The following is a 25,873-nucleotide window of genomic DNA, read 5'->3' as shown; positions in this document are numbered from 1 at the left end:
CGCCTCTTGCTGTATGAATTGATAACTAATTGGCAATTTTAAATGTGCAAGTACATTGTCTGAAGGACAAGTAAACTTACGAATTTTCGGCCAAGACATACATAATTCTGGCTTGGTCACTCCATACAAAATGAACAAAATTCGCAAAAAAGTTTTGGCCGCATGACAGCAGATTTTTATGAAATTTGGTACAGAGGTTCCTTTTATGCCTATATAGAAGTCTCTAAAATATTTCGGCTTAATATTTTTTATTTTAATAGTTACATGCAATTGAAAATTGGTCAAATTAAATAGCATTCTCATAAATGCTAAATCAGTGGCGGCTCGTGGGAGGAGCCGGAGGAGGTCCGGGCCCCTCACTTTTTTCAAACAATAATTTATAACTTTTTTCCCTTTTTTTTTTCTACGTACGCGTTTGAAATTTTAAAAAATAGATTGTACTTTTTTTTCTTGCGTATAATCCGCAGATTATCTGTTAAAAAAGAGTAAAATTAATGTGGTGCGGATTATGTCCCCCCCCCCTCAACACCAACGCATTGATCCTCTGTTACCGTGCCTATATGTTGTTTATTTTACGAAGCTTGAATGTTCTTACGCGATTCAAGCTATAACAAAACATATAAACATGTAAAATAAACAACATACCGTAAGGAAAGAAGCCTTCATTAGGCACAAGATTAAGACCGTTTGCTCCTTTCTTGACTGTTTGTCTTCAAGTAATTAGCATACTATGATGACCATTTAGAGAAGAAATCAATATTTTTTAGATTCTTTTTTATTTGAATGTACCTTAAAAGTTATTACTTCTTCGCATTTTAAATTAGTTGCTGAAATTGTATGTTAAATCAAAACTGAATTTTTTTGCATCGTATTATCCGTGGAAAATACGATGATTTTTTTTTTTCTTCAGGCCGGTTTTAGGACTTCAATTTTAAAAACAGTTCCAGGGGAGAGCTCCAGAACCATTTCCCATAAAAATCTTCAAAGTTTGTCTACAACTGCCGTTTAGGAACTTGAATTTCGAAAAATTGGAGGGCGGATAAGGCAATGATTTCTATAATTTTTCAAAAAAAGAAAGAAAAAAAAAAGATCGGGGAGAGTTCTGGAACTTCATCCCTTGCCCTAACGTCAACAAATATGGCCTATAACAGCGTTTTAAGACTTCAATTTCAACACTTTCCGCGGAGTCCCCTGTACCGTTCTTTCCCCTAACATCACCGAAGACCGTCTAAAATTGCGTTTTCAAAACTTCAAGTTTCAAAATTGAGAGTTTTGATGAGCATATATCAAATCAATCAAACTGATGAGATTTTTCTCCTATTGTGTCCCCCCCCTTTACAATAAAAAAAAATATTTTCTAGGTGCTCCACGGTTGTGTGTTGTGTTGTATGTATGTATGTGCCTATCGTTACAAGATTTTTTTCTAAAAATGTCTTTCCATTGTTACACAGAAATTATCACTTGTTTTAAATTACTGCTCATGTAGTTTTGAAGAAAATGTGACAAGTAATCGATAGTTAGAAGAAAACAAAAATAGTTCGACATTTTTTTCTTTATAAAAATTCTGAATCTGGCCCATGGGCGCCGGCAGATTCATATATTAGAAGGGTACTCCCCGCACGTAAAGCGCTAAGATTTTTTTTATTAGTTTTTTAATTTATTTATTTTTAGTTTTTTTAAATTTAGTTTACCTATTTATAATTTTATCAAAGCGAATACTGAGGTGTATTTTCATCTTTGTAAAAGTTAATTAATTTATAATTGTTATGTATTTCTCCGATCACAATATTTTTGCACTTTTCATTAAAAATAATTAGTTATTAAGAGATTAAGAATAATATTACTATCAAGAATATTAAATTAATATTGCTTTTTAAAATTTACTTATTTATTTTGCAAAGCCAGGGGGTGAAGGTGCCTCCCTTGTAGCCCCTTACCGGTGCTGCAAGGGAGGCGTACTGCAGCGCCGAAAAGCATACTGAACATAAATGTGAGATTGTTCATTTTCGTGATACATGTTGTAGCTTTTTCCTATCTGATTAATTAAATTTTATTTTTGAAAGTCAGGGGGTGTAAGCGCACCACCCTGCCGGCAATCACGGACATAAGCATGATATTAATATCTTTCGTGATTTAATTAGAAGTTTAAATATTTTGTAGCTTGTCCTGTGTTTAAAATTAATTTAATTTTATTTATTTAACACAAATAATTGTTTTAATATAGTTTAAATGTATTAAAACATTTTTAAAAAATATTCTTTAATTTTTCAAAAACCGGGGGGGGGGGGGGAGTGTACCTAAGATCTGGCCCCTCACTTTTTCAAGGCACAAGCCGCCACTATGCTAAATGTTTCATTTTTGAAGGCTTGTATTTTATTAACTATTTAATGAAAACATAAAAGTTATATGTTGTTGCAATCAACGGAGTAAGGGGGTAATTGGCGCTAAAATTTAAAATTAATATGTTGAAAATTTGATAAAATATGAACGTTTAAAGCAATTAATTTTTCACTGTGCACATGTGAAAGATAGCAACTTTCATCGTTCTAAATCAAAAACCTAACTAGATTCCTCAACTCATGATAAAATTCCAGTTGAATATCTTAACAATTCAGAAAGTTCTCAGCGATCTAATGAACCAAATTTGAATAACTCTTGGCTAGGCGACGAACCATGAGGGATTCTTTGCAAACAATTTGTTTTTACCATGAATAACAATGAACGATTTCAAGCAAATGTTGAAAACTTGTAAAAGACCCCTCACGACTTGCTTCCTACCCGAGAAGTGTTGAAATTCGGCTCATTGTTATATATCCCCTGCACTTAACGGTGGATTTCCTTCAAACAAATTTTGTTGAAAAAAGCTCTTGATGACCAACTCCCAAATTCAACATCTAGAATTATTGGGCAGTTGACTCCGACTTCTGTTTTCTGTACCCAAAATTGGTCAGACTCTGACTCCACAGCTTTGGCAAAAACTCAGACATGGAAAGAAAATGACCGACTGAGACTCATGGAATTTTAAAGTCTTAAACTTTGACTCCTTTATCTCAAAATATGTCCGACTCCGACTCAGCAAACATTGGCAGAGTAGCGGACATTGGGGGAAAATGAACAATTCAAAGACTAGAATTTTTTTCCGAGTTTTTGAATCAAAAAAACTTCGACTCCCGACTCTTTTACCCCAAAATGAGATGGACTCCCAACTCCATAGCCATTGTTTTTACAGGGAAATAATTATTGTTGATAAGATTTCTTTTTTATTTCTCTAAAGTTTTGATTTATGTATTCAGTTTTTGACAGAGAAATTCGGACTCCTTTATGTCTCTACATAAAGATATACGCAGACAATTTTTTTTAATGAAATTTTTTTTTAAGTTGGCATTTTGTTGCTTTTATTTATTTTTTGGAAGCACATTTATTATTTTTTGGTAACAAACGATTTTATTTTAAATGTAAATAGTGTATTTATTCTAAGGAGCTTTTTATTTTTATTCATTTATTTTTCTTTTTTAAAATGGTTAAAGTTTTTTTTAGAGGAAAAAAATATATTACCTGCTTTGGTTAAAAGGCGCTACTAGTAAAATTTCCATTAAGTATACATCCTTTGCCCCTCCCCCCACTCCTCTCCCATTGGAAAAATTCGAAATTCAAGCCTCTTTAAGTGCACATTTTACAGATTTTTTTTTTTTTTTTTGAAAAAAATACCAGGCACATGCAACTCAACAAGCTTACTCTCCTGATATAGCCCCCTGGGACTTCTGGCTGTTCTCTAAATTTAAGAAGCCATTGAAAAGAACAAAATTTCAGACAAGGAAGAACATTATGGCTACACTAATAGTCAAGCTAAACTGTACTCTGAAACAGGCCTTCTCGAAATACTTTTAAATAATGACTGAAGTGCTGGGAGAAGTATGGAGTTTCAATGAGGCTATTTTAAGGGGGATTAGTTTTCTAATGCTACAGGTGTTCCAGTTTTTTTTTCTTTGCCAAAAGATCAGATGCTTTTCTTACACACCTCAAATATTTGTACTGGGGCACTAATTTCCTATTTTCTAAATATTGTGCTAACCTGCAATGATTCTGCTCCAAGTTTTGTTAGTTCCTATGTATATCTTAGCTATGACTCCACAATAGACTTTTACTTTTTCCATCCACCAGAAGATTTCTTGAAAAACTTAAATTAAAAACTTGCAAAAAATATATGAAAAATTGCTACTTTAAAATGCTTAGTTTTCCTTAATTTCTTTTTTCTTTTCCTTCCCCCCTCCCCCTATCTCCTTCTCTAATTTATATCAGATAAACAAGGGAGGAATCCGAAGAAAAAGGCTCATTCTATTGGTCCCACAAATTCTAATTTTTGAAAATGCAGAAGTTACTTATGATAGTAAAGATAACACATATGCAGCCATATCCAAGGGGAGGGTTTTGGGGGTGCAACCCCTCACATTGGGGAAAAAATGAATAAAAGTGCACATTTGGCTTAACATTAACTTAAATGTTGAAGTTTGAGCACAGCCTTTTGTTTTTAAAACATTCCCTGTAAAGTTTCCTGGCTTTTTAGAAATACCCTCTCTTTGTTGACTAAAATCCAAATTTTGGGAAAACGTAATGGATTAACTGTCGAATAGGCTGTCAATGCAAAGCATTCACTGCATTTAATCTTGCTTCTCATAAGGAGGTTATGATGACTTAGGCGTTCCACAAAAAAAAAATTAATGTTGCCACTATAATTGTGTTAGGTAATGTATAATAATTTGCATCTGCAATGGACCTCTTCCTATTTTGTTTTCAAGACATTATCTTAGAATATAAAACCAGAAAACACATGACATAAAGGAATTTTAAATTTTTTTAGTACTTGTTGCAATAAATCGCACAGTAAACATAATAAGGCTTGAATCTTAACAAACAGTAAAATAAATAAATACTGAGGGTTCTAGCGCAACCAGAATTTACTTTTTAAGAGGTGGGGTTCATAAAGGTCCTTACATGTACAGTACAACATCCTTTATCCAGACTAACTTGGACCAAAGGCAATTCGGATTAATCGGGTAAGCAAAAACATTTTTAAATGAACAGACTTCTCTTGTATTGAAGCAAAAACAATGCAAAACTACAAAGCACCATTTCTTACAAATACTTTATCAGTTATAGTTCAACTGCTAACTGCAGTGATGTCGGTACAACACAATGCGCTCCAAAGTGTGCCATGTTGTTTGTTTAATTAGTTTTATGCTTTATTGTATGTTCTATGCAGGAGTTTTATGTTAAATCAAAACAAAATGTTAGTCAGGGTTCATACTCTATTTGGATAAAAAAATTCCATGACTTTTCCAAGACTTTTTCATGACTTCAATGAAAATTTCTATGACCTCGTTACACGAAGAAAATAGCAGTTTTTAATCTCAAACTTGGTAATATTTGGAAATGAGCATTAGCAAAATGTCTATATGAATGCCACAGCCTCATTGAAGCACTTACTCGTAATGGAAAAAATATAAGTGCACACTTAAAAAATTATTCTTATTTGTCTTCAACATATAAATTTTCGTAAAGTAAAAATGCAGTGAAACAAATACGATGATCTTAAATGTTTTTTTTTTTAAATAGGCAGAATGATATTGAATATGACAAAGGTTGAATGAGTCAATCACTAAGTTTCAATAAATTTGCTTCAAAAGTTTCCTTTTAGTGTCAACAGTGCCTTTAATCATCCACGTAACTTGACAGTATTTTGGTTCTTTAAAGTAAAGCCACATAGTTTAGTTCTTTATGTTTCTAAACCAGATCTTTTTTGAAAAAACATTCAGTAATGAATCAATCTTCTGCTTCAAAAGTATATTTGTTTTGTTTACAAATTTGCATATTTTCAAATGCTTATAAATTAATAAGTTCAGGAATTCCAGAACACTTGTAATTCCCACATTGAACGTAGTAGTGGGTCGCATGGATTAATTTTGCGTGCCGTATGTTGGGCACTACTGTTTTAGAGCATTAGAATTCCTCTTTTCCTGTATTCTATCGCCTGACTTATAGATCTTTATTTTCTAAAACATTCAACAAATTAAGATAAACTCTGATAAATTTAATAATAAAGTCCTTATGAGTGATGGAATCGAACTTGCATGCAATTGAATTCCTTTTTTATTGAGTGGGCGTGGCGAAACTAAGAACGTGAAATTTTGCTACTACAGAATATGAAACATAAGAAGTGTTGAAAATAACAAAAAATTCAAAATAAGTGATGTCCAAGCAGTAAAATCACATCGCAAAAAATGGCAAGCGGCTGCGACAGAAGTGGATGCAATGAGATTTAAAAATTCAGATTTGATTTTTGAAACGTTCACTTTTCCGCTTTTAATATCTTTTATGTGCTATACTGTTAAATCACTCAAGATTTTTAATGCTCCTTTAGCTACTGTTCCTTTCTCTTTGTCCAGGACATTTTTCCATGACTTGAAAAAAAATCCCATGACTTTCAATGAAAATTTCAATTTTCCATGACTTTTCCAGGTCTGAAATTCTGTTAATTTTTTTCCATGACTTTCCAGGATTTCCATAACCCGTACGAACCCTGGTTAGTATTTGGCACATTTATAGCTCTATTCTTGCAATCATAATTTAAAATTATTATTTAAGAAAACTAGAAAGTCGCCCGTCAAGGTATGACCAGTGAAAACTGCTTCTACATTTGAATGAAGCCATTGCCTGTTTGGTGATATTTTGATAGTTGAAATAGTAACCCTAACTCCAGTAGATTAACCCTAAACTTCAGTAGGTAGCGTTCATTGTTGACCACTTTTTCATTTCTTCATTTCCCTGAAATGACAGTCTTACCAGTAAAACTGTTAAGTTGCCGGATCAAGTTCAGCCTTGTCACAATAAAGCCTTTCCCTGCATGTTAAACATTACCAACACATGTCATCAAATTATCATGCCGTGGCGCAAGTTTCATTGTTGAAACATGCAAGTTATTTGATCATTGGCTATTATTCATATGAGGATATATGTTTTTAACTCTACAAATTTGATCTGAACAAACTGGAAATCAGGTCTGGTATGCCAGTTAAACAAGGTTCTACTGAAAAAAACATACAATAGAATTGGTAATATTTCTTAAAGCCAAATCTTTTGGGAATTTTAACCATCCCCCTCCCCCTACTAACCCCTGAACAGAAATTAATAATTTGACACTCCTGTTGTGTTTTCCTGACAGTGCAGATAAGAATGAAAAAACATTGAAACCAAAAACCCTTCATTTATGAAATCCTGGGCACAGGTCGACACATATGGATATTTAAAATGACATAAAATGAATTTTAAGCAAACCTTTCAATAAAATGTCGATTTTTATTAAAAATGTTTCATAACAAATTGCAATTTTATACACTAAAGAAATATTAATCTAAACATGAAACGATCCATCGCTTCATTTTTGATAATTAATAAATAATGATTCACAAGTGATATTCGAGATGGGAGTAATGTCAATCATTCTACAAATTAATGAAACTTTGGTTTTCATCATTGTACAAATAAGACTTTGGGGGTGAATATTTATTTCATTCATGCAAAAAAATTTTACACTTGGAAATTAATTACAATGAACTATATCAACACAGACCCATTAACTATATTCACAATACATATCCACCCATAAACATATTTACACATCCATTCAACTGCCTCTGTAATATTTTGGAAAATAGGCTATTTAATTGATGTATTGGAATATCGAAAAAATATTATGTTGAAAGTTAAATTGTGGCTTTTCTCTTCATCTGAACAAAATTGAATGATGAAAAAAATAGAAGGTTTTAGAGATTTTTGTGTGTACAAGCTCGGTAGCAGAAAGAGTGCTACGTTTGCAACATACAGCAGATTTTTGAGAGTCTGCAGACTAGTTCTTAGTTGAGGTTAAAAAGAACTAAAATTTTAAAGGAAGAAAATTTTTTATTTCAGAAAATGAAGATTTGTATGCATTTTCTGGGATATAAATGACAGGTAGAATGAACGTGCAGTTTTAAGTTCTACATCTAATTTTTAGACGTTTCTCCATGTGATATAGATTTAATGATAAAATAAAATACCTGTTTATCTTGCAGACTATTTCTGTGGTTTTTAATTTGCATCGCAGAAAGCTGAAAAACATTCTGCTGCTAGGTATACAAGTGAACTTAATGTACTGTCAGAATAACATTCTTTGCTTCTGTCCTGTCCATTTTGCTCCAAAAACTAAAAAACTTTTATGACAAACTAATAACAATCGCTTTGGCTGACAAAACCTTTTGACCTATTTAGTAAATGAAGATATATTGAAGATGTGGTCGATCGTCACAACTCTTTTAAGTATAGGTTGACTCACTGATCATGTTTTAGCCCAACAAAATTGTCTCTCAAAATCTTTTTTTCTGCTTTAAGCGACGGACAAGTGTAGCCATAACCAGAGGGAACGCAACCATATTTTCTTGGAGCAGCAATGGTTATTCTCTTAGTCATGCGTCGGTGCCCTTCAGTAACCTTGTTTTATATTGCAAAACATAAATTATACCACCAATAAAATCTTATTAAGGCGATCATCACCTCCTATTCTGCACTAAGGATGGCTTCACAAACCAAAATCATTTTATTTAAAGCATATTAGGTACTAGAAAACTAACATTTTAAATATAAAAAAATAGATAAGTGGAGCAAAAGGACAAATGAAATACAATATTTGTAATAAGATTCTTTAAATGCTATAATAATTTTTTTTGAATAGAAATTAAAATCTGAGGAGGGAAAAAAAACAGTATTTCTGGGATCAAACTCATAATGTTATTCCTACTAAATACAGATTAAAATATCACATTCAAATCTCAAAAAAAAAAAAAAAAAAACTTTTAAATTTTATATGATGCAGTACAATTTACAAATGATAAAGAGAATTTTTCATCAAAATTACAGTAGAAATATTCTTCAATATGCTTAAACACATTATAAAATGAAAAATATCAACAAAAAATATATTCGTAAATACTGACAAAAAGAGCATAGAGCAATTTTTGAACAGCAAAACAACAAAATTCAGCAGGGCCAAGCACTTTAAGTAATGTAGACACACTTATAACAGCCATAAACATCAATATATTACACCTTTAATTTACTGATCCCGTAAGGATGGAAAAAACTAAAGGCTGCTCAAGTAATTTTGAAACTAAATGCTTCATTACATGATGCAATAATCTATAGATACACCATTCTCAAGGTGATAACACCACAAAGGTCTAATAATGTATCTGCTGTTTGAATTCCAAAAAAAAAAAAAAAGCATTATCACATTTTTTTAAGCATAGAGAATTACGGACAGGGCTAGAAAAATCTTTCAAATTTTACATGCCCTGCCGGGCATGTTTGTCTAAAATGTACATGGCAGAATAAAATTTTTACATGCCCAGTTTTTTTTTTCTTCTTTTATTGTATAATAATAAAAATATTTAAATTTATTGCATAGCATTAATCAGACAAAAAATTAATTTAAAAGCTTTAGATTTGAATCAAAAATTATTTCAATATAAAACATTTTAAAAAAGTTTAAATAAATAACATAATAAGTCATTAAAATTACCAATACTAAATTTAAAAATTACAATAATTATGTCCCCGGCCGGTATGTAAGGAGAAAAGATTCGTGTCCAATCAGAGTTTTTACCTAGGAATGTCAGGCAATTTGATTTTCGAACCCTGATTTGGAACAAATTCATTTACTCGTAAATACAACATTAATATTTCGTTAAAAATTAGGAAGTTAAATAAAAATAAACCAATGATTTTTCAAACTATTCTAAATTAAAATTATTTTTTCATTTCATTGTTTTAACTCTTGTGGGCAAATGAATTAAAATAACAATTGACTTGTGAAAAATAATTTTGGCATCATGTTAATGAGATTATTTCCATAATTCACAAAGCACTTATATCATTCTAGTGCTGATTCCATTTATAAGTTGTACATAAATATAAAAATCAAGCTCAGTCATGAGATCAAAGCTTACTTATCTTTAATTAAAAGTGTTACATGAAAATACATTTCAGATTAAAACATTCATAAAGCAGCAACAATATTCTTTAATAGTAAAATATACTTATTCTAAAGCGTAATGTTTTTCCAAAGCGTAAAAAGCAAGTACAAAAAGTTGCTTATTCTATGAAATTTGTTGAAAGAGTTTAATTTAATATTTTAATAGGTATAATATTTAAAAATTCATAGAAAATATTTTTTTTGTTTTGAATTCAGTTTTAAAAAAGTGCATTTACACAAAATTCAAGTGTTTTCACATTATATAATGCTCAGCATTGATGAGACGACAAAGTATTAACTGCAGCAGCTTAAAATAGATCAAGTCATGTTCTAATTAACTAATAATTTTAGCTTTATAAACTTTTATATACAACATTTTTAGTAAAATAAAAAAATTTTTTAAATATAAACATGTCTGGAATAAAATAAGAATAAAACAATATCGAAATAAAAATACCCTTTTACAAAACAAAGAGCATAGTACAGTCCATGTCAATTATTTAGTCATCCAACTTGTACAGTCTTTCTCTTTTCTATATCACAAACTTAACAGAAAAAATTGTGTTAAAAGAACACTACATATTGTACATGCATACCAGACAGCCCGGTTATCACATCCAGAGACTGCAGTTCCACTCTTATTAAAATTTATCAATCTAGATTAGTGAATAACCGTGCTGGAGGCAAACGTAATCTCATTGAAGCTGAGAGTGCCGGCAAACTGGTAGATAAAGTAAATTTTTCTTACCCGCAAGTGTCCGCAGCATGGTGCGGTTCGATTCGTGAATTGAAGGCAAAGCTTGGGTATTTAGCAATAAGTTACTCCCCTAAGCCAGAGCTAAGGAAGAACCACATGATGACATCTGCCTCCAATTTGGTTATTCACTAATCCAGACTGATAAGTTCTAACAGGAACGAAACTGCAGTCTGGAGATGTGATAACCTGGCTGCCTGGTATATTGCATGTAGTTCTGCCTTAGTTGAGGCTCAGGGCTTACTGCTAACTATAGATTGTATCTTTTGTTCTTTTTGGTAGCATAACCATTTTGAATGTCATGCATGTAAATTAAGCCTTTAGATCACACTACAGACAAAAACTATAAGGTCACAGGAGGAAGAGCAGGGAAAAAAGAAATTAGGACAGAACTTACGTAACATTTTTAGGACTAATAAAAGAGAATAGTTCAAATTATATAGTGCATAAAACAGCATTATTTTCTCACCTTGAAGATTTTAGTTTGTTTTAAAGTCTATTCTAAATCATTATGGAATGTTTCATTTTTTTAATGCAAAGTGAGACATGATGCAGAAGTATTTCATCTTGTACTTTACAAAAGCCAAAAAAAGGAATAAAACAAATAAAATACTCATTCAGTATAACCCCAATTTAACAATTGTCAAGGGACTGGAAAAAGTTATCGTTAAATCGAGGAGCATATACATTTCGTGCAGTAAAATCTGGACCAGTGAAATGTAAACGCAACGACATCTGGTGCATTTTGGATTGATTTCTTGTGGATATAAACATCAGATATGGCAGTTTGAAAACTACTGTGATTGATGGAGTTCCCAAAATGTTTAAGTCGTTTGAATATCAGTATGTCAGGCCCTGTCGATGATCCAATATATTTAACACCACAACGACCTCAATCATTATTTCAAGAACATGACAGTGACAAGCCATCCAGAGTAATTCTCTGTTAAGTTTTTTCTCAATGAGGAAAAATGCTCCTTTTTGTGGTCCTGTGTTTGTCCAAGTTGCATCAAAACACAGGCATTTGACTTGCTCACTAATTTCCCAAGATTTTAGGGTCTCGCAAACAACCGAAGCTGTTGCTTCTCCTGTTCTCAATTGGAGTTTCGGTACCGATAGTAATTGCTCAATAGTTTTCCCTGAAACAATGATTGGTATTTGGTCAACAGATTCACTGCCTGCAATGTCTTCTTAAAGTTTTCCATCAATGTGGGTAAAGGAACATGAAGTGAGAATTTACTTTTCAAATATTGGGCAGCGTTCTTTCTGCTTTTCATTCTAAAACTGAATAGAAGATATGTTTAAGTTGTATTCCGATGGATCACAACCTACGCTTTTAAGCACTGTTGTCAAGACAACTGCTTATATATCACTCAATTTTGCTGCATCAAGACCCACAGCAACATCATTTTTAGAATGTTCTTCCTACCTCTTTTTCTTTTGCAAGGGATAAGTTGCACGATAAACTTTGTCTGCATTTAAAGAACAGCTGTAACTTTCAAACAAGTCACATTTACCTTCATTTCCCTCTAGGGGAGTTGGTACTCGTTCAAACAGCAGTATTTAACTTAGACACTTCTTTGTGAACTTTAACGGATTTCCCTTTTTTTGACTTTTAATTGTACATATAAAAGGTCTACTTATACCTAACTGTTGTACTACCTTCAATGCATTTTATAGCTCTTCAACCAAAAAGAGAACCTTTAGCTCTTCTTTAATTGTCAGCTCTTTTCCTTTCCATCTTCACGAACTTTACATTAAGCAGTGCTCTTAGGTGTCATTATGTTTCATAACCTTTTGCATTTCGAATGAGAAAAATAAATATAAAAAGCAGAGTATTTACTTGTATACAATAACAAAACAATGTTCAGACTAGTATGTTGAGGGAACTTCCGCTATGTGATGCTAAAAAGATGAAAGTCTATTCCCGAAACCAATATTTTTTGCAGCCAATAGCAAAGCTGATATTTATACAGCAAGATTCCTTTCTAGAAATTTTCTTGTTGAGAACGTGGAATTCAATTCGATAGTTAATCACGTTGCATTGCGAGTCGACTGTATACGTATTAGGGGCTGCCATAAACGATGTCACACTTTTTTCAACATTTTTATCCCCACCCATCTCTTAGTCTTAAAGTGTACCATTTCACCTTATCTTCTACCTTGCTTTTGTCACATATCAAACTAGTTTTTATGAATGTATTGTAATAAAACAATCTGTGATGCTAAAACTTTTGTTACCCACTCCCTCCCCCTAATCCAAAACTATGATAGTTTCTCAAGCCACCTCAACCCTCAAAGAGTGACATCATTTGTTATTTATTCAGTACTATAGAATGAAAATTTTTTCGATTTTTTTAAAGGGCGTGCATACGGTTTAGTTAAAGAATGATTGTATATCAGATATGTATCAAATAAAACAAAGTTTTAATTTCAGATTTGATCAGTTTGATGTTTAGTAGCATTTTTGAAAATTATAACCATTTAGTATTCTAAAAATTAACTGTTGTAAAAGGTTAAGATTTTTTTTTTTTTTTTTTTTTTAAGAAGGGATAGAACTGCATGGATAGTTTTTGGGTGCTTGCAGAGGAAATAGCTCTCTGGTGACCTTACAGAGAAATGTTTGACTAAGAAAAAGTTTGATAAACTTATGAAGGTTTACTTTGGTTAAAGGAGGTACCAGTTATAAGAGTTTTGGATAATTGAGGTTCTACTGTAGTACTGTAATTCTGCTACCAATGCAAATAACAAAGATGTTTTTTTTTCCTAAAAAATTCTCTTTTTTGTACAAATAAGTTGAAAGTATGTTTAAGAAAAGGGTGATAAATTATTTTTTCAAGAACAAATATGTTTTATGTTGAGTATACGAAGTCCTATTTCTTTCCTATAACATGACATAGAACATACATATCATTCTACTAAAAAACACCCATTTAAAAATACAATTTAATAAAAATAGCTTTATGGACAAAGATCACATACAAATTTTCATGATGTTTGAAATAGATAGCTCAACAAGGCATAGTCGCATTCAGTTATAAAAACATGTATACACAATAAGTAAGCATTAAATGTGACACAATAAGTGAATTACTTCAACTTGTGTGTTTCAGTTTTAGCAGAATTTCTCACTAACAGTAAAACACGAATAAGCGATGATACAATACCAAATACTCCAATTTGCTTTGTATTCAGTTTACCAGCCCAAAGTAAACTTCCATGGGGTAAATAATTTATTGCAATCACAACGTCAGCAACATCTTTAAAAGCAGAAAGCAAAAGTTCTAACTGTTCCTTCACTATTTCTTCGTGAATGCTGAAAGAAGTCACAAAAGCTTTGATCAAGAAACTTCACTTGAAAAATTATTTAGATACAAAGATTACATTAAAAAATCAACATTTATCAATAAAAAAAGATTATTAGTAAAATGCAAATAGGTAAATGCAAATAGGTAGAGGCTGAAATATTTTTCCTTCTGATAAATGAAATAGATATGAGCAATGCTCATGAGAGAATATTACAAATGATTTTTTTTATATACAATAGAGCACCATTTGTATGGGATGTTTGAGACTATCGCTATCCCGGATATAATTTCACAGTTTTTTGGATCACTAAAAAATGCTGTATTTGCTGATTTTTTAACCAAACAAACATAACAAACCATAATGAATAGTGATGCATCTTAAAATATGAAGAAAACCTGTTCAAAAATTCCTATAAATATCAAATAGATAATAATATTAAATGAAAGAACTATTTAAAGTCCTAAAACTTTTAAACATTCACAAGAGCATTAAAAAAATCATTGTAGTACTCTATTATGTTTTATAAAGAAATATAATGAAAGATAAGAAACATGTTTTTGAATGTAAGTGTGAGATGTTTCATACTAGTGGAAATTTAAAGAGAAAAAGATACTAGTGTAAATAGTGTGAAAAAGAGTGCTTTTTTTTTTTTGTAAAAGTTCTGTTTTTGCAATCATGAGTTATTAGTTGTTGTTTTCATGTTGAATTAATATCAATAGAAATTTGCATTTGTTGTTAGTTCCGCCTTACTACAGTCTTTTGTGTAACAATCTCTAGGTTCCACAACATAAACTACCAAAACTCACGAGTCTGGTATTCGATCTTTCCCACAATTTTCACGTATTCATTGTTAAAGCAGTCTAAATGGTTTTAATTGACGGCCTTTCAATAAAAATAGCATTAGAATGTGTCAGTATTTATTTCTTCAGTTTTCAGTTAGAATAAAATAGGGGAAAAGTCAGAGTTTTAAGTGTCCTTTTTAAATTTCTTCCGGGAAATCATTTCGGAAATTTTTCTGTGCCTATCAGATGACTCTTCAACTTTGAAGTACATTTTTGTACTAAGTATGATAAATTATATGCAAATAATAAGGGATTTATAAAGAAACTGTTCATATTCTCTTAGGTATTTCTCAGATATACTCACTTATTCGAAAACTGCCAAAAATGCATATTTTTAAAAAATGGCGAGAAAATCGAACAAAAAGTTTCCACTTTTCTGGTTTTGCAGTATTTTGGATCCGGGAAAAAAGGTTCTGTACTGTATCTTTAATGTAGAAAATGCATACAGAAACCATTCTCCCCCCTCCCTCCCTCACACGAATGGAAAAGATCACATTGGCGACTTCAATAAAAATAATATTCGCCAAAACATGAAAAATGGTCGCATATGGCGACTGGCGACCGCAAGTTTTGAGCTTTATTTAAGACTAGAAAGTTGCCTGTCAAGATATGTCAAGTGAAAATTGCTTCTACTCTTCTACATTTGAATGAAGCAATTGCCTGTTTGGTGATATTTTTATAACTGAAATTTTAACTGTAACACCAGTGGATTAACCCTAAATCCCAGTAGATAGCCTACATTGTTTTTGTTTCTTCATTCCCCTGAAATGACACAGTCTTACCAGTAAAGCTGTTAGGTTACTGGATTGAGTTCAGCCTTGTCACAATAAAACCTTTCCCTGCATGTTAAACATTACCAAAACATATTTTCAAATTAGCGCGAGTTTCATTGTTGAAACACCTGGGTTACTCGATCATCGGCTAATATTTATATGAAGAGGTTAAATGGAAATGTGCTTACATTTCATAAAAGACAAAATTGATCACCAATTTTTATTTCGAATGGCATAAAATAAAAATGCTGCAGTTTAAAAAATTTAATCAAATATTTGGTATTCCGCCAAATATTTAGTTAGATTGATAACTGAATATTCAATACTAAGCATTCAGTTAAATAAAGTATTCCATGCATCCCTAATCTTTATGCAGCACCTACTTTAAGTGCAGTCAAAGATAACACTTTGACATAATGAAAATACTATTCAAGAAGATACTTCAGAAAAGAAATTCCAAAAAAAATTTCTTTGATTATTAAAAGTAAGTTCAACACGCAAGGTAAATATAGGAACTTTTCATGATATTAAAATACAACACAACAAAATCTTTACCAATATATGATCACGGAGAGTACTTAATGTTTTACATCAGAGCTAGAGGGCTAAGCATAAGTAATCATTTAAGGCAGTCAATTTAAGTTAGCATACGGAAAAATACCTCCTAACTTTAAAAATGATTGGAACATTCACGGGATGCAAAAATATTTAAATTTTAATCATAGTAGGGTCTGGTGGGGTAAAGTGGTCATAAAATCGTAGGTTTTTAACTTTGGTGGATAGTAAGTACAACAAATTATTTAAGCACTTCAACTTTTTTTGTTGATATTTTACATTGCATTATTAAAGAACACAGTACATTGAAGTTTAGAAAAAAAATATTGTTTTAATTAGTTTTACAACACTTTCTTTTCCCTTTGTATTTATGACCACTATACCCCATGGGATGGGGGAAAGTGGTCATAGCATGGGGGAAAGTGGTCATAGTTAAAAATTAATGCAAAACCATATTAAATAACCATAATATTTGTATATTTCAGTTATTTTTATGGTTACAAGTATATGCACTAATATATGTGTGTATACAAGAGTATATACGTGTCGTGTACACATGAGTAAACACATTCATATATGAGTAGATACATGTATACATCAGATTCATGCATGCATGTGCCTACTCAAGTATATACGTGTATACACGAGTATATAAACATGTATACGTGATTACCTAAAGGAGTGTTGACGTATCTACACAAGTATATATGTGGCATGTTTATATACGTGTTACGTGTATATACGCGTATAAACGAACGTCATATGCATGTATGCACTTGTCTCTCGAGTATACACGTGCATACCTGAATATATACGTGTATAGTAGACGTATATACGCATATATATATACAGGTGTACATGTGGGTACATACACAAGTGTACATAAATGTATATATGGGTCAGAGGCGTAGGAACTTCGTAGAAGTAGGGGGAGCTGGGACACATTATGAGAAGTGTCTGGTATGTAAGGGGCAGAAGCAGTGGCCCCTTAAAATAATTGGTGGGGGGGGACTTTAATTTTTTTTTCTATGTATGAAATTAGCTTCGAAGCTTCCATCTCTATTTTATCTTGTACCAATTGTTTGTGGAGAGAATGAGGTGATAAAACTTTTGGTTTTGAAAGAAGGTCAGTCAGTACTCGATGATGAGCAGGTAGAAATAAAGGAGTATCGGAGATCCTCCCCCGGAAATTTTTCAGAATTCTTGTTCTAAAAACGAATTTTTAGGCGATCTTTGGTAATTTTAAGGGGAGAAAAGTTTTGAATACCTTCCCTGAAATTTTTTCGAAATTAATGTCTTAAAAACGCGATTGTATACCATATTTGTTGACTTAAGTGAAAATATGACTCGAAGGATTGTCCTCGATGGATTTTTCGAATCGATTTACATCTCCCGCCCAATATTTCGATTTTGAAGTCTTAAACGTAATTGTAGACAACCTTCAATGATGTCAGAGGAAAAGACTGTACTAGGCCTCTACTTTGGTAACTTTTAAAATTGAAGTCCTACTAGCGAGCGTTTTTCAATGGTGTTATCAGAAAAGGTTCAGAAGTTCCTTCTCGTTAATTTTTTCGAAATTGTAATCGCTAAAACACGCGACTGTGGATCATATTTGTTGGCGTTAGGGGCCCAGCAATTTTATTTTAATTGAAGTCCCAAAAACGGAACATTACATAATCTTCCATGTTGTTGGATGGCAAGATATCCAGGGACTCTCTTCCAGTAATTTTCAGGGAATCGGAGCCTTGAAAACAAAATTTGAGGTGCTCTGTAATAATTTTGGAGAAAAGGGGAGGCTTCGACAGCGTAGCATTTAGAAGAATTTCTTATTTTCTGAGAACTAGAAAAAGACGAATAGATGAAACAGGAGGGCAGAGAAACAGAACGTTGGAAATGTGTTAAAATGAAGTGTCCGTTATATATTATATTGTTCCGATAAGTTTTTGTAAAAGTCTTTGATAGAAACTATAAAATATTAATATAATATTGTTGGGGGTTTTTTTCTGCAATAGTAGATGAAAAGTAACAATTTTGTCATTAAAATATATCTGTAAGTGACGAAAAAACCGTAATTTAGAAAGCAAAAAAACAAGAATAATTGTAACTTCGTAAAGTATAATCTGAGGGGTCAGATAACTTAAAATGAGATAAGTTTTTGGAAAGTTGAAATTATTTGAAAAAGTACAAACAACCTTAGCAATCTTTTTCAGTTAAATGCCAAACAGACTCATCACCCCCAGCTTGCTAGACACTTAATCTTTTGTTCCAGAATTATAAAGAAATTCGCCCAAAAATCAAAATAGGATGTTTTTTCTAATTTGTGTGGTCTTAAAAATGTATTCTAGATGATCTTTATTAATGCTAGGGTGGAAAAGTGGCCTGGGAGCGTTTTCCTCGGCATTTTTCGAAATTGAAACTTGAAAAATTTTATATTTTTTCTCTAATTACGTTAAGGAGGTTGGTATTTTAGGGTTCTTCCAAGAAATGTTTCAAGATTGTTGTTCTAAAAACGCAGTTTTAGACATTATTCGGAGATGTTAATTAGAAGAGAAATCCGGGGCCCCCCTCCCAGAAATTTTTCGAAAATGAACAATCTAAGAAACGCAGCTGTGTGCCATCTTTGATATCGTTATGAAGACTGGAAATTTTTCCAAATTGGAGCTCCAAAAACAATTTTATTTGACTTTTAATGATGTTAGGGGTGAGTTTTCGGGTGCTTTACCCCAGTAATTATTTGAAAGGTAAGACCTTAAACGAAATTTAAGATTATTTTAAATTATATTGGCGGAGGTGGAGGGGCTGAAGCTCATTAATAAAATTTTCGAAGTTAGTTGTCAAAACGCAGTTTTAGATGATAGTTGGCTATGTTACTGGGAGAAGAGGTTCGGGATCCGTCTTCAGCAATTTTACGATAGTGAAATAACAGAAACGCAATTTTAGATGACTAGTTGACCCACGCGAAGCATTCAAGTTAAAAGGAAGAATTTTGATTTCAATGCAACCTCGAGATGCTATAGACCAAAGCAATGTGTAGTAAAGCAGCAAAATAAATTGAAATTTATCCTTCTGCAAAGTCAAACTTCGATTTACCCTCTTAAAATCAATGTTTTGTTTCCTGATTTTAACAACAACAGATATACAGCTTAGAATTTTGTATATTAGTGGAAACTTGGATTAAAATTCTGCTAAAAAACAAAAACCCATTAAAACGATATTTTTCGGCCCAGATTTGAACTCCCATCCTTTCCCTCATTAGCACGCTGCTTCATCCAACCAAGCCAATTTGTCTTCGCTCTCAGGTGCTATTCATTTCCAAAATTATTTGAGTGGTTTGGTTTTTCCATAATGAAATTTTCAATTTCTAGCCTTACATTTTTATTTGTATGAAATAAAAGTGTTTTCGGCCCCCGTCAATAAAAAACATTTTGAATTTTTTGGTAGTTCAGACTTATCTTAGTTTTTACTTTCTTTTGTTTTAGATGTCATGTCTCCAGAACATTGCGATAAAATTTTCGTTTAATTTCGCCTTTTGTATTTAAACACTTAGAACTATCACACTAGCAGTGGTGTGACTAGTCATGACATTTTTAAATCTCACCTTACTCTGTTTCAACTTTTTCTCTAATTAAAATGTATTTTGGTGGCACATATATTTTTCTCTACTTAATCACTATTTTCATGATGATATTTTTACAAAAAAAAAAAAAAAAGAAAGAAAAGAAATTTAAAAATGCCGGCAGCCCGTATGAAGTTATGTTTATTTACGTATTCATTTTTTACTTGACTGACGCTTGTCATAGATTTGTACTAAACACTGAATACTTTCTTTTCGTTAAAAAATGTTCGAAACGTTCGTTTCAGCGCTCCTCAGAAGTAAATCATAATGCATAACCTTGCTTGGATGTTCCTAAATAATATTCAGAGATTGCATTTGCTTTCAAATTTTGCAGAAAAAACTCTTTTTGCAGTTTTATTCTATTTGTTCACTTATCATTTCTATTACATGTTCTTAAAATCGTAAAGGTTTCCTTTCGGCTTTCTTTTTTTCATTACTAATATGAAATTGGTGACGCCATTTCTGAAAAACTGGGCGGGGGGGGGGGGGGAGGTAGCAAAACCCTTCTTGGTGATGGCTCTGGTGCCTCATCCCCCCCAAAAAAATGTTTGGTTATGCTACGCCTCTGACAGGTACTGATTTTCGCAGGCGAGTAGAGTCCACTTTCCCGCATTTCGGCAATCAAGAGTGTTTAAACAGTGAAAAAAAGGTGAAGGTGAATTCAAGTGCACTGACCACTCCATGTGCTCACTGCTTGTGTTGCTCATTGGGTATTAATTCCGAAATTCCCAAAAAAGGCAGATCACATTTTTGAAATCAGGTTTGAGGTAAACAATGTACGGAAAAAAGCAGCAGTGCAAGAATTTTCCGGGGGAGCTAAGCCGGTTTGAAATATTCCAGGGGAAGCTCAAGCTCCCTCAGCTCCCCCGTTCTGACGCCTATGATACGGGTATACAAGAGTTAATTCATGGATGCACCCAGTGCGTGTTTGTACGTATCTGCTCACGTATATACATGTATATATGGAAGCATGATTATATACGTATGTATACGTGTAAACACAGTTATATACCTGAAAAGACCAATATACGTACATTTACGTGTATGCACCAGTACATATATGTATACGCGAGTATATACGCTTATATACACATGTATGCCTACAGAGTGAATCCAAGCTCTGGAGCAAAAATCTAAGGAATGTGAGAGGGGAGGATAAAAAGCAAAGAATAATAAGGAGCTTATGGTCGCTGACGCACTACATGCACACAAAGCCAGAAACTGATGGATGCAAAACAGGTCACAAATTTTTTACACAAAGATGATTTTACTCAAAATTTTTGTTTTTAAGAAATATTTAGAGCACTTGTTAAAAGTTTCGGCCCGTAGTAGTTCTAATACACGCATCACAACAAAGGCGCAGCGATGGATGAAAGTTTTTCAAAAGTCTCGTCATTAAAACAGAGAGGTCTTTGTGATTATGACGCCTGTATTACAGCTGCAGGCTGCAGATTTCTTCAATCGCTTTAAAACTTTCTTACGACCTAAAATGTTGTGTAAAATTGTCTTAGTGTAACAAATTTGTAACCTGTTTTGCATCCATCAGTCTTTGGCTTTGCATGCATGTGGTGCGTCAGCATTGTGTTTGTGACCATATGTTCCTTATTATTCTTGCTTCTTATCCTCCCCTCTACACCTTTTAAAATTTTTCCCAAGAGTTTAAACTCACCCTGTATACTTGTATATCATATGCTTGTATGTAAGTGTCTACGAGTACGTATGTGTATATATACGTGTCTACCTGAGTATATAAGTGTTCATATACATACAAGTAAAAGCAAGTATATACGTGTATAGTCGAATGTATATCTGCATAGATAAAAAATACCTATATCGCAGATACCCATATGCATATTTATTGATGCATTTATGTGAATACGTTTATGTACGCGCCTACACGAGTATATGCGTATGCATACGTATATACTGGTGTATTTAACCATACTTACTGTAAGAACAATACATATTAAGTGAAATTAATATTCAAATTTATATCTGCCTTATACTTAACTATTAAGTGACATTAGAAGAACAATATTCGTTAAGCCTAATATTATGACCACTTTACCCCATCTTACTGAAATTGTTCTAAAAAATTATCTAAAATATATTCAGCTAACTGCTAATGAGCAAGCGATCTTAAGACATGTAGGAAGCTTCCTGTGCCGTCAATCTGTTCATAATTCTAACAAACAAAATTTCCCAAAGAAGTTAAAAGAGGTGTTCAGATTTTTAAAATTTTCATGTTTACATAAAATATTTTTTTTTACCAAATAAAATTTTGCCAGTTTTGAAATTTTGTGTTCAAAATGTAGTTTCTAACTCACCGAACCTGAAATAAAATTTTCACATTCATTTGAACATTTATTTCCAAGCTACAGTCATTAATTTCAAGTATGATCACTTTACCCCATTGACCACTTTCCCCCACCAGACCCTATACAATTTCTGGCAATGTTGTAATGTTTCTAAAATACAAGACTTTAGTTGTAAAGAAAAATGTACAATTCATTAAAGGTAAATTTCCAATAAATAGATAATTTCTGCATTTATTCTGTTTCTCAATGGTAAAAAGTATAATGGGAAAGGAAGATCAAGAGGCATAAAGGTTTTTAATCAGCATTAGTTACTTCAATAAACTAAATTTTTCCCTGATTTATGACGCAAATCAAATGAAAAAAAAAAGAAAAGAAAAAAGGAGCCTTTCTTGAAAATTGGGGGAAAGGGGGGAGCGAAGGGTTGTGACTTTTGATTATGGTATTTATTTATTTATTTTCGTGGAAAGTTGTCAGCAAAATCTAAATTGAGAAAGTGAACAATCTTTGTGCCTTCTCCTAGATCATTATTATTCCTTCTGCGTAAAAAGAACACATAAATATAAGTTATGGTATGATTTGGCCACAGAAAATCTCTCCCCCCAGTGACATCTGCAAAGTCAAATACACAATTCATATTGTCTGCAGTAAGGCCCCTATATATACTAGCCGACGCATCAGCTTAAGATTAGCCATTTTGGATCGGAGTGCGTGTTTGAGTGGCTGTCTTTCTGGCGAGTTATCGCGTTTGGTGATTGTTCACTGTGAGCAATTATTAGTAGCACATGAATTGTTTACAAAATAAAATATTATTTTCGGCAAAACTGATAAAATCCGAAGCTTTATTGTAATAACCCTAACAGTGCAACAATTAAAATTTCGATCCAAAATGGCTAAACTTAAGCTGATGCGTTGGCGTATCTATATAGCGGCTCTAGTCTGCATGGTGCCTGTGGTGCTATATGGTGTGCTATGTGGTGCTTAGTCTATATGGTGCCTGTAACTGTCTACAATGTTTTGGCAAGCATTCCTTGAAAAACATATTATAGTTGGGGCAAACCTATACTGGCAGCACTGTAACACTGTAATTAGCATCTGCTTAGCCTTCACAATGTTGCCAGTGTTAGAATTATTTATGTAAATTAGATCTGCACACGTGAACTAGTTTATATACTGTAACCGCACCTAATGCGAATCTTGATCATTCATTGAATTTCTGAAATTTGCCAGTTATATATAGATAAGTTGTAGTAGTGCATGAAGCTATGATAAATGTCGTGTCAACTAATAAAGAATTAACTTGAATGCATTTGTGAATTACTCAATAGTTATCATGAAACTTGACTACTTGAATTTAAATTATATTAGCCAGTTTAGGTTTGCCCTAACTATAGATGTGTGAACTACCAATGCTACAACATATACAACAAGGCACTTGGAGCTAAACTTATAAACCAAATCCAGAGGGACATGGTTGAAAGTGGTAAAATTGATAACTTAAATTTGAAAGTACTAAAAGGGAACCGTTTGCTCATTTAACCAACATTTTGGAAAGTTTTGATCTAGATGAGTTTTAAGATTAAGACAAATAGAAGCTATTTAATTCAAAATCAGGATGAAGAAGAGGATTACTGATTACTCATGCTGTTGTAAAATTTAAACATTGTTCTTTATTTATTTATTTTATTTATTTATTTATTTTTTTTTTTTTTTTGATTTTCAACACTTTAGTGTTTTCCTCTATAATCATTCATATAATAGGAGTTTTGTGATATTCCACTTTTCTTAAACAGCTAAAACATGAGCATGTTTATTAAAAATTTTAAAAAACTTACGTTATATTTTTCAAACCAACAGTCTTTCTCTGCAGTATAGTCATTAGAATAAGAGCTCTACAAAGGTAAACAACAAGGAATTGACATCAAACAAATTATAATCCTTTTATATTCACCAATGTAATCATGAATATATACAGACAATATATTCAGTCTGAAAAACTTTTAAAACTAAATAAAACAAATAAATAAATGTCTAGTCACTTTCCAACATGACAGGACTTAAAAAATTGATTAGAATTTTAGATAAGCAGTAAAATGTTCAATTAACGAAAAAAATAAATGATATAAAATTATTTTTAAAAAATGAAATCATACAAAACAATTCAAGCTGACTTAATGAATAATACACAACCATACATAAACATGATTTTTGAAAGGATGATGACAACAATAAAACAGTAATATAACCAAGAGCAGATCCATAAGGGGTTATGAAGTGGCTATGTTAAGCATTGGCTAAAATTGTAAATTCGGTGAAAAAATTCAGATTTGGTGAAAGTATTGGTGAACAGAAAATTCTTCGAAGTTTAACAGGAGAAAAACTTTCTTATTGCCGAAAATTCTACAAGTGAAAAAAAAAATATAGCTAAATATATGCCTCACTTATCTTAACTGCATGCTGCATATTCATTTTTTTTCGTGGAACTGTTTTCCTTTTAATGTAACTATTTGTCTTAGTTAATGGAATGCTTTATTTAATAATTAAAAATAAATTTTCAAATTTCAGCAAAATTGATTTTGGCTATGTTTGACAAACCATTAAATGCATTGTTTTTACAAGTATGGCAAAAAATGTAGGAAATGAGCCATAACATGAACATAACGGAAAAGTACCACCCTTATCCACCTTTTTGTAAGCTTTCTTGGCTTATAAAACAGTAAAAATTAGTTTTCCACTGAATTTTATCTTTTCACCAAAATACAATATTTGCAATATCAAAACTTCAAAAGGATTTGTGTAATGCAATACATTAAAAATTTGGGTTTAAAAAGTTTTTTGTTTTTTTTTTAAATGGCTTTTTTAACTTTTATGGGTCTTTTTTTATGTTTTTATACATCAGGTAGTAAATTAAACAGAAAGCTTCAAGATTTATCTGAAGCACCCACCGTAGTACTGTATACTGCCGTGCACAGGTAAACGGCAGTATCTGCAGAAATGAATTTTCGAGATATTTGAAGAAAAGCCTTTTGGATTCAATACTAAAAATAAGAAAATGTTGGAATTGGATGTCTTTTTTGCACCATTTTTCAGCGGAAATCAAATAAGCGAGCTTCTACAATAAAGATAACATACAATAGATGACAAAAATGCAAAAAAATGAAAAATGAAAAATTTGCAGTTACTGCCCTTTACCACCACACGGCAGTACAGTTTCTGCCACTACAAACACAATAGTAAAAACGAGCTGATGTGTGCACCACATGACTTCTTTATGCACCAAATAATGATTTTTAAGCAACACTTTCCGAAAAACACCAGCACCATAACCTCACCTGATTCATCACTAACATTAAGGAATCTAAAAACATTTCAAATACTAACTAGTTTGTCGCAAACAATTGCAAAAAAGAGTTTAACAGAGATCACGTTTCCCAATATTGACAATTTGAACGTGATTCAATAGATAACTCTAAATAGCGGTAAATTGAAACCAAATTTGAAAAATAACTTTTTTTCGCCAAATCTGTTGCCAACTTGGTGATATATCGCAATGTTGGCAATGCAATTTGCCGACATATTGTCAAGTAAGATAGATTGCCAAATTGTAACACCACTTGAGTTCAAGGGCGGATCCAGGCTCCGGTCA

At 32.2% G+C, this 25,873-nt stretch overlaps 1 protein-coding gene across 1 annotated transcript in view; it reads right to left on the bottom strand.

Annotated features, from left to right (window-relative positions):
• Nucleotides 1–12,195: 12,195 nt before the first annotated feature.
• The window catches only part of LOC129235327 (peroxisomal membrane protein 11C-like), a 36,648-nt gene continuing 22,970 nt past the window's right edge, over nt 12,196–25,873 (bottom strand). Inside the window, exons 3-4 of the mRNA XM_054869092.1 lie at nt 24,063–24,119; nt 12,196–14,133 (exon numbers count right to left, since the gene is read on the bottom strand). Coding sequence (XP_054725067.1) covers nt 13,908–14,133; nt 24,063–24,119 — 283 coding nt within the window. The 3' untranslated portion in view covers nt 12,196–13,907. The remainder of the gene's footprint in view (nt 14,134–24,062; nt 24,120–25,873) is intronic.

The sequence above is a fragment of the Uloborus diversus genome, chromosome 2, assembly GCF_026930045.1.
Source record: "Uloborus diversus isolate 005 chromosome 2, Udiv.v.3.1, whole genome shotgun sequence".
Taxonomy (NCBI): domain Eukaryota; kingdom Metazoa; phylum Arthropoda; class Arachnida; order Araneae; family Uloboridae; genus Uloborus; species Uloborus diversus.
This window is presented reverse-complemented; position numbering and strand designations above follow the sequence as displayed.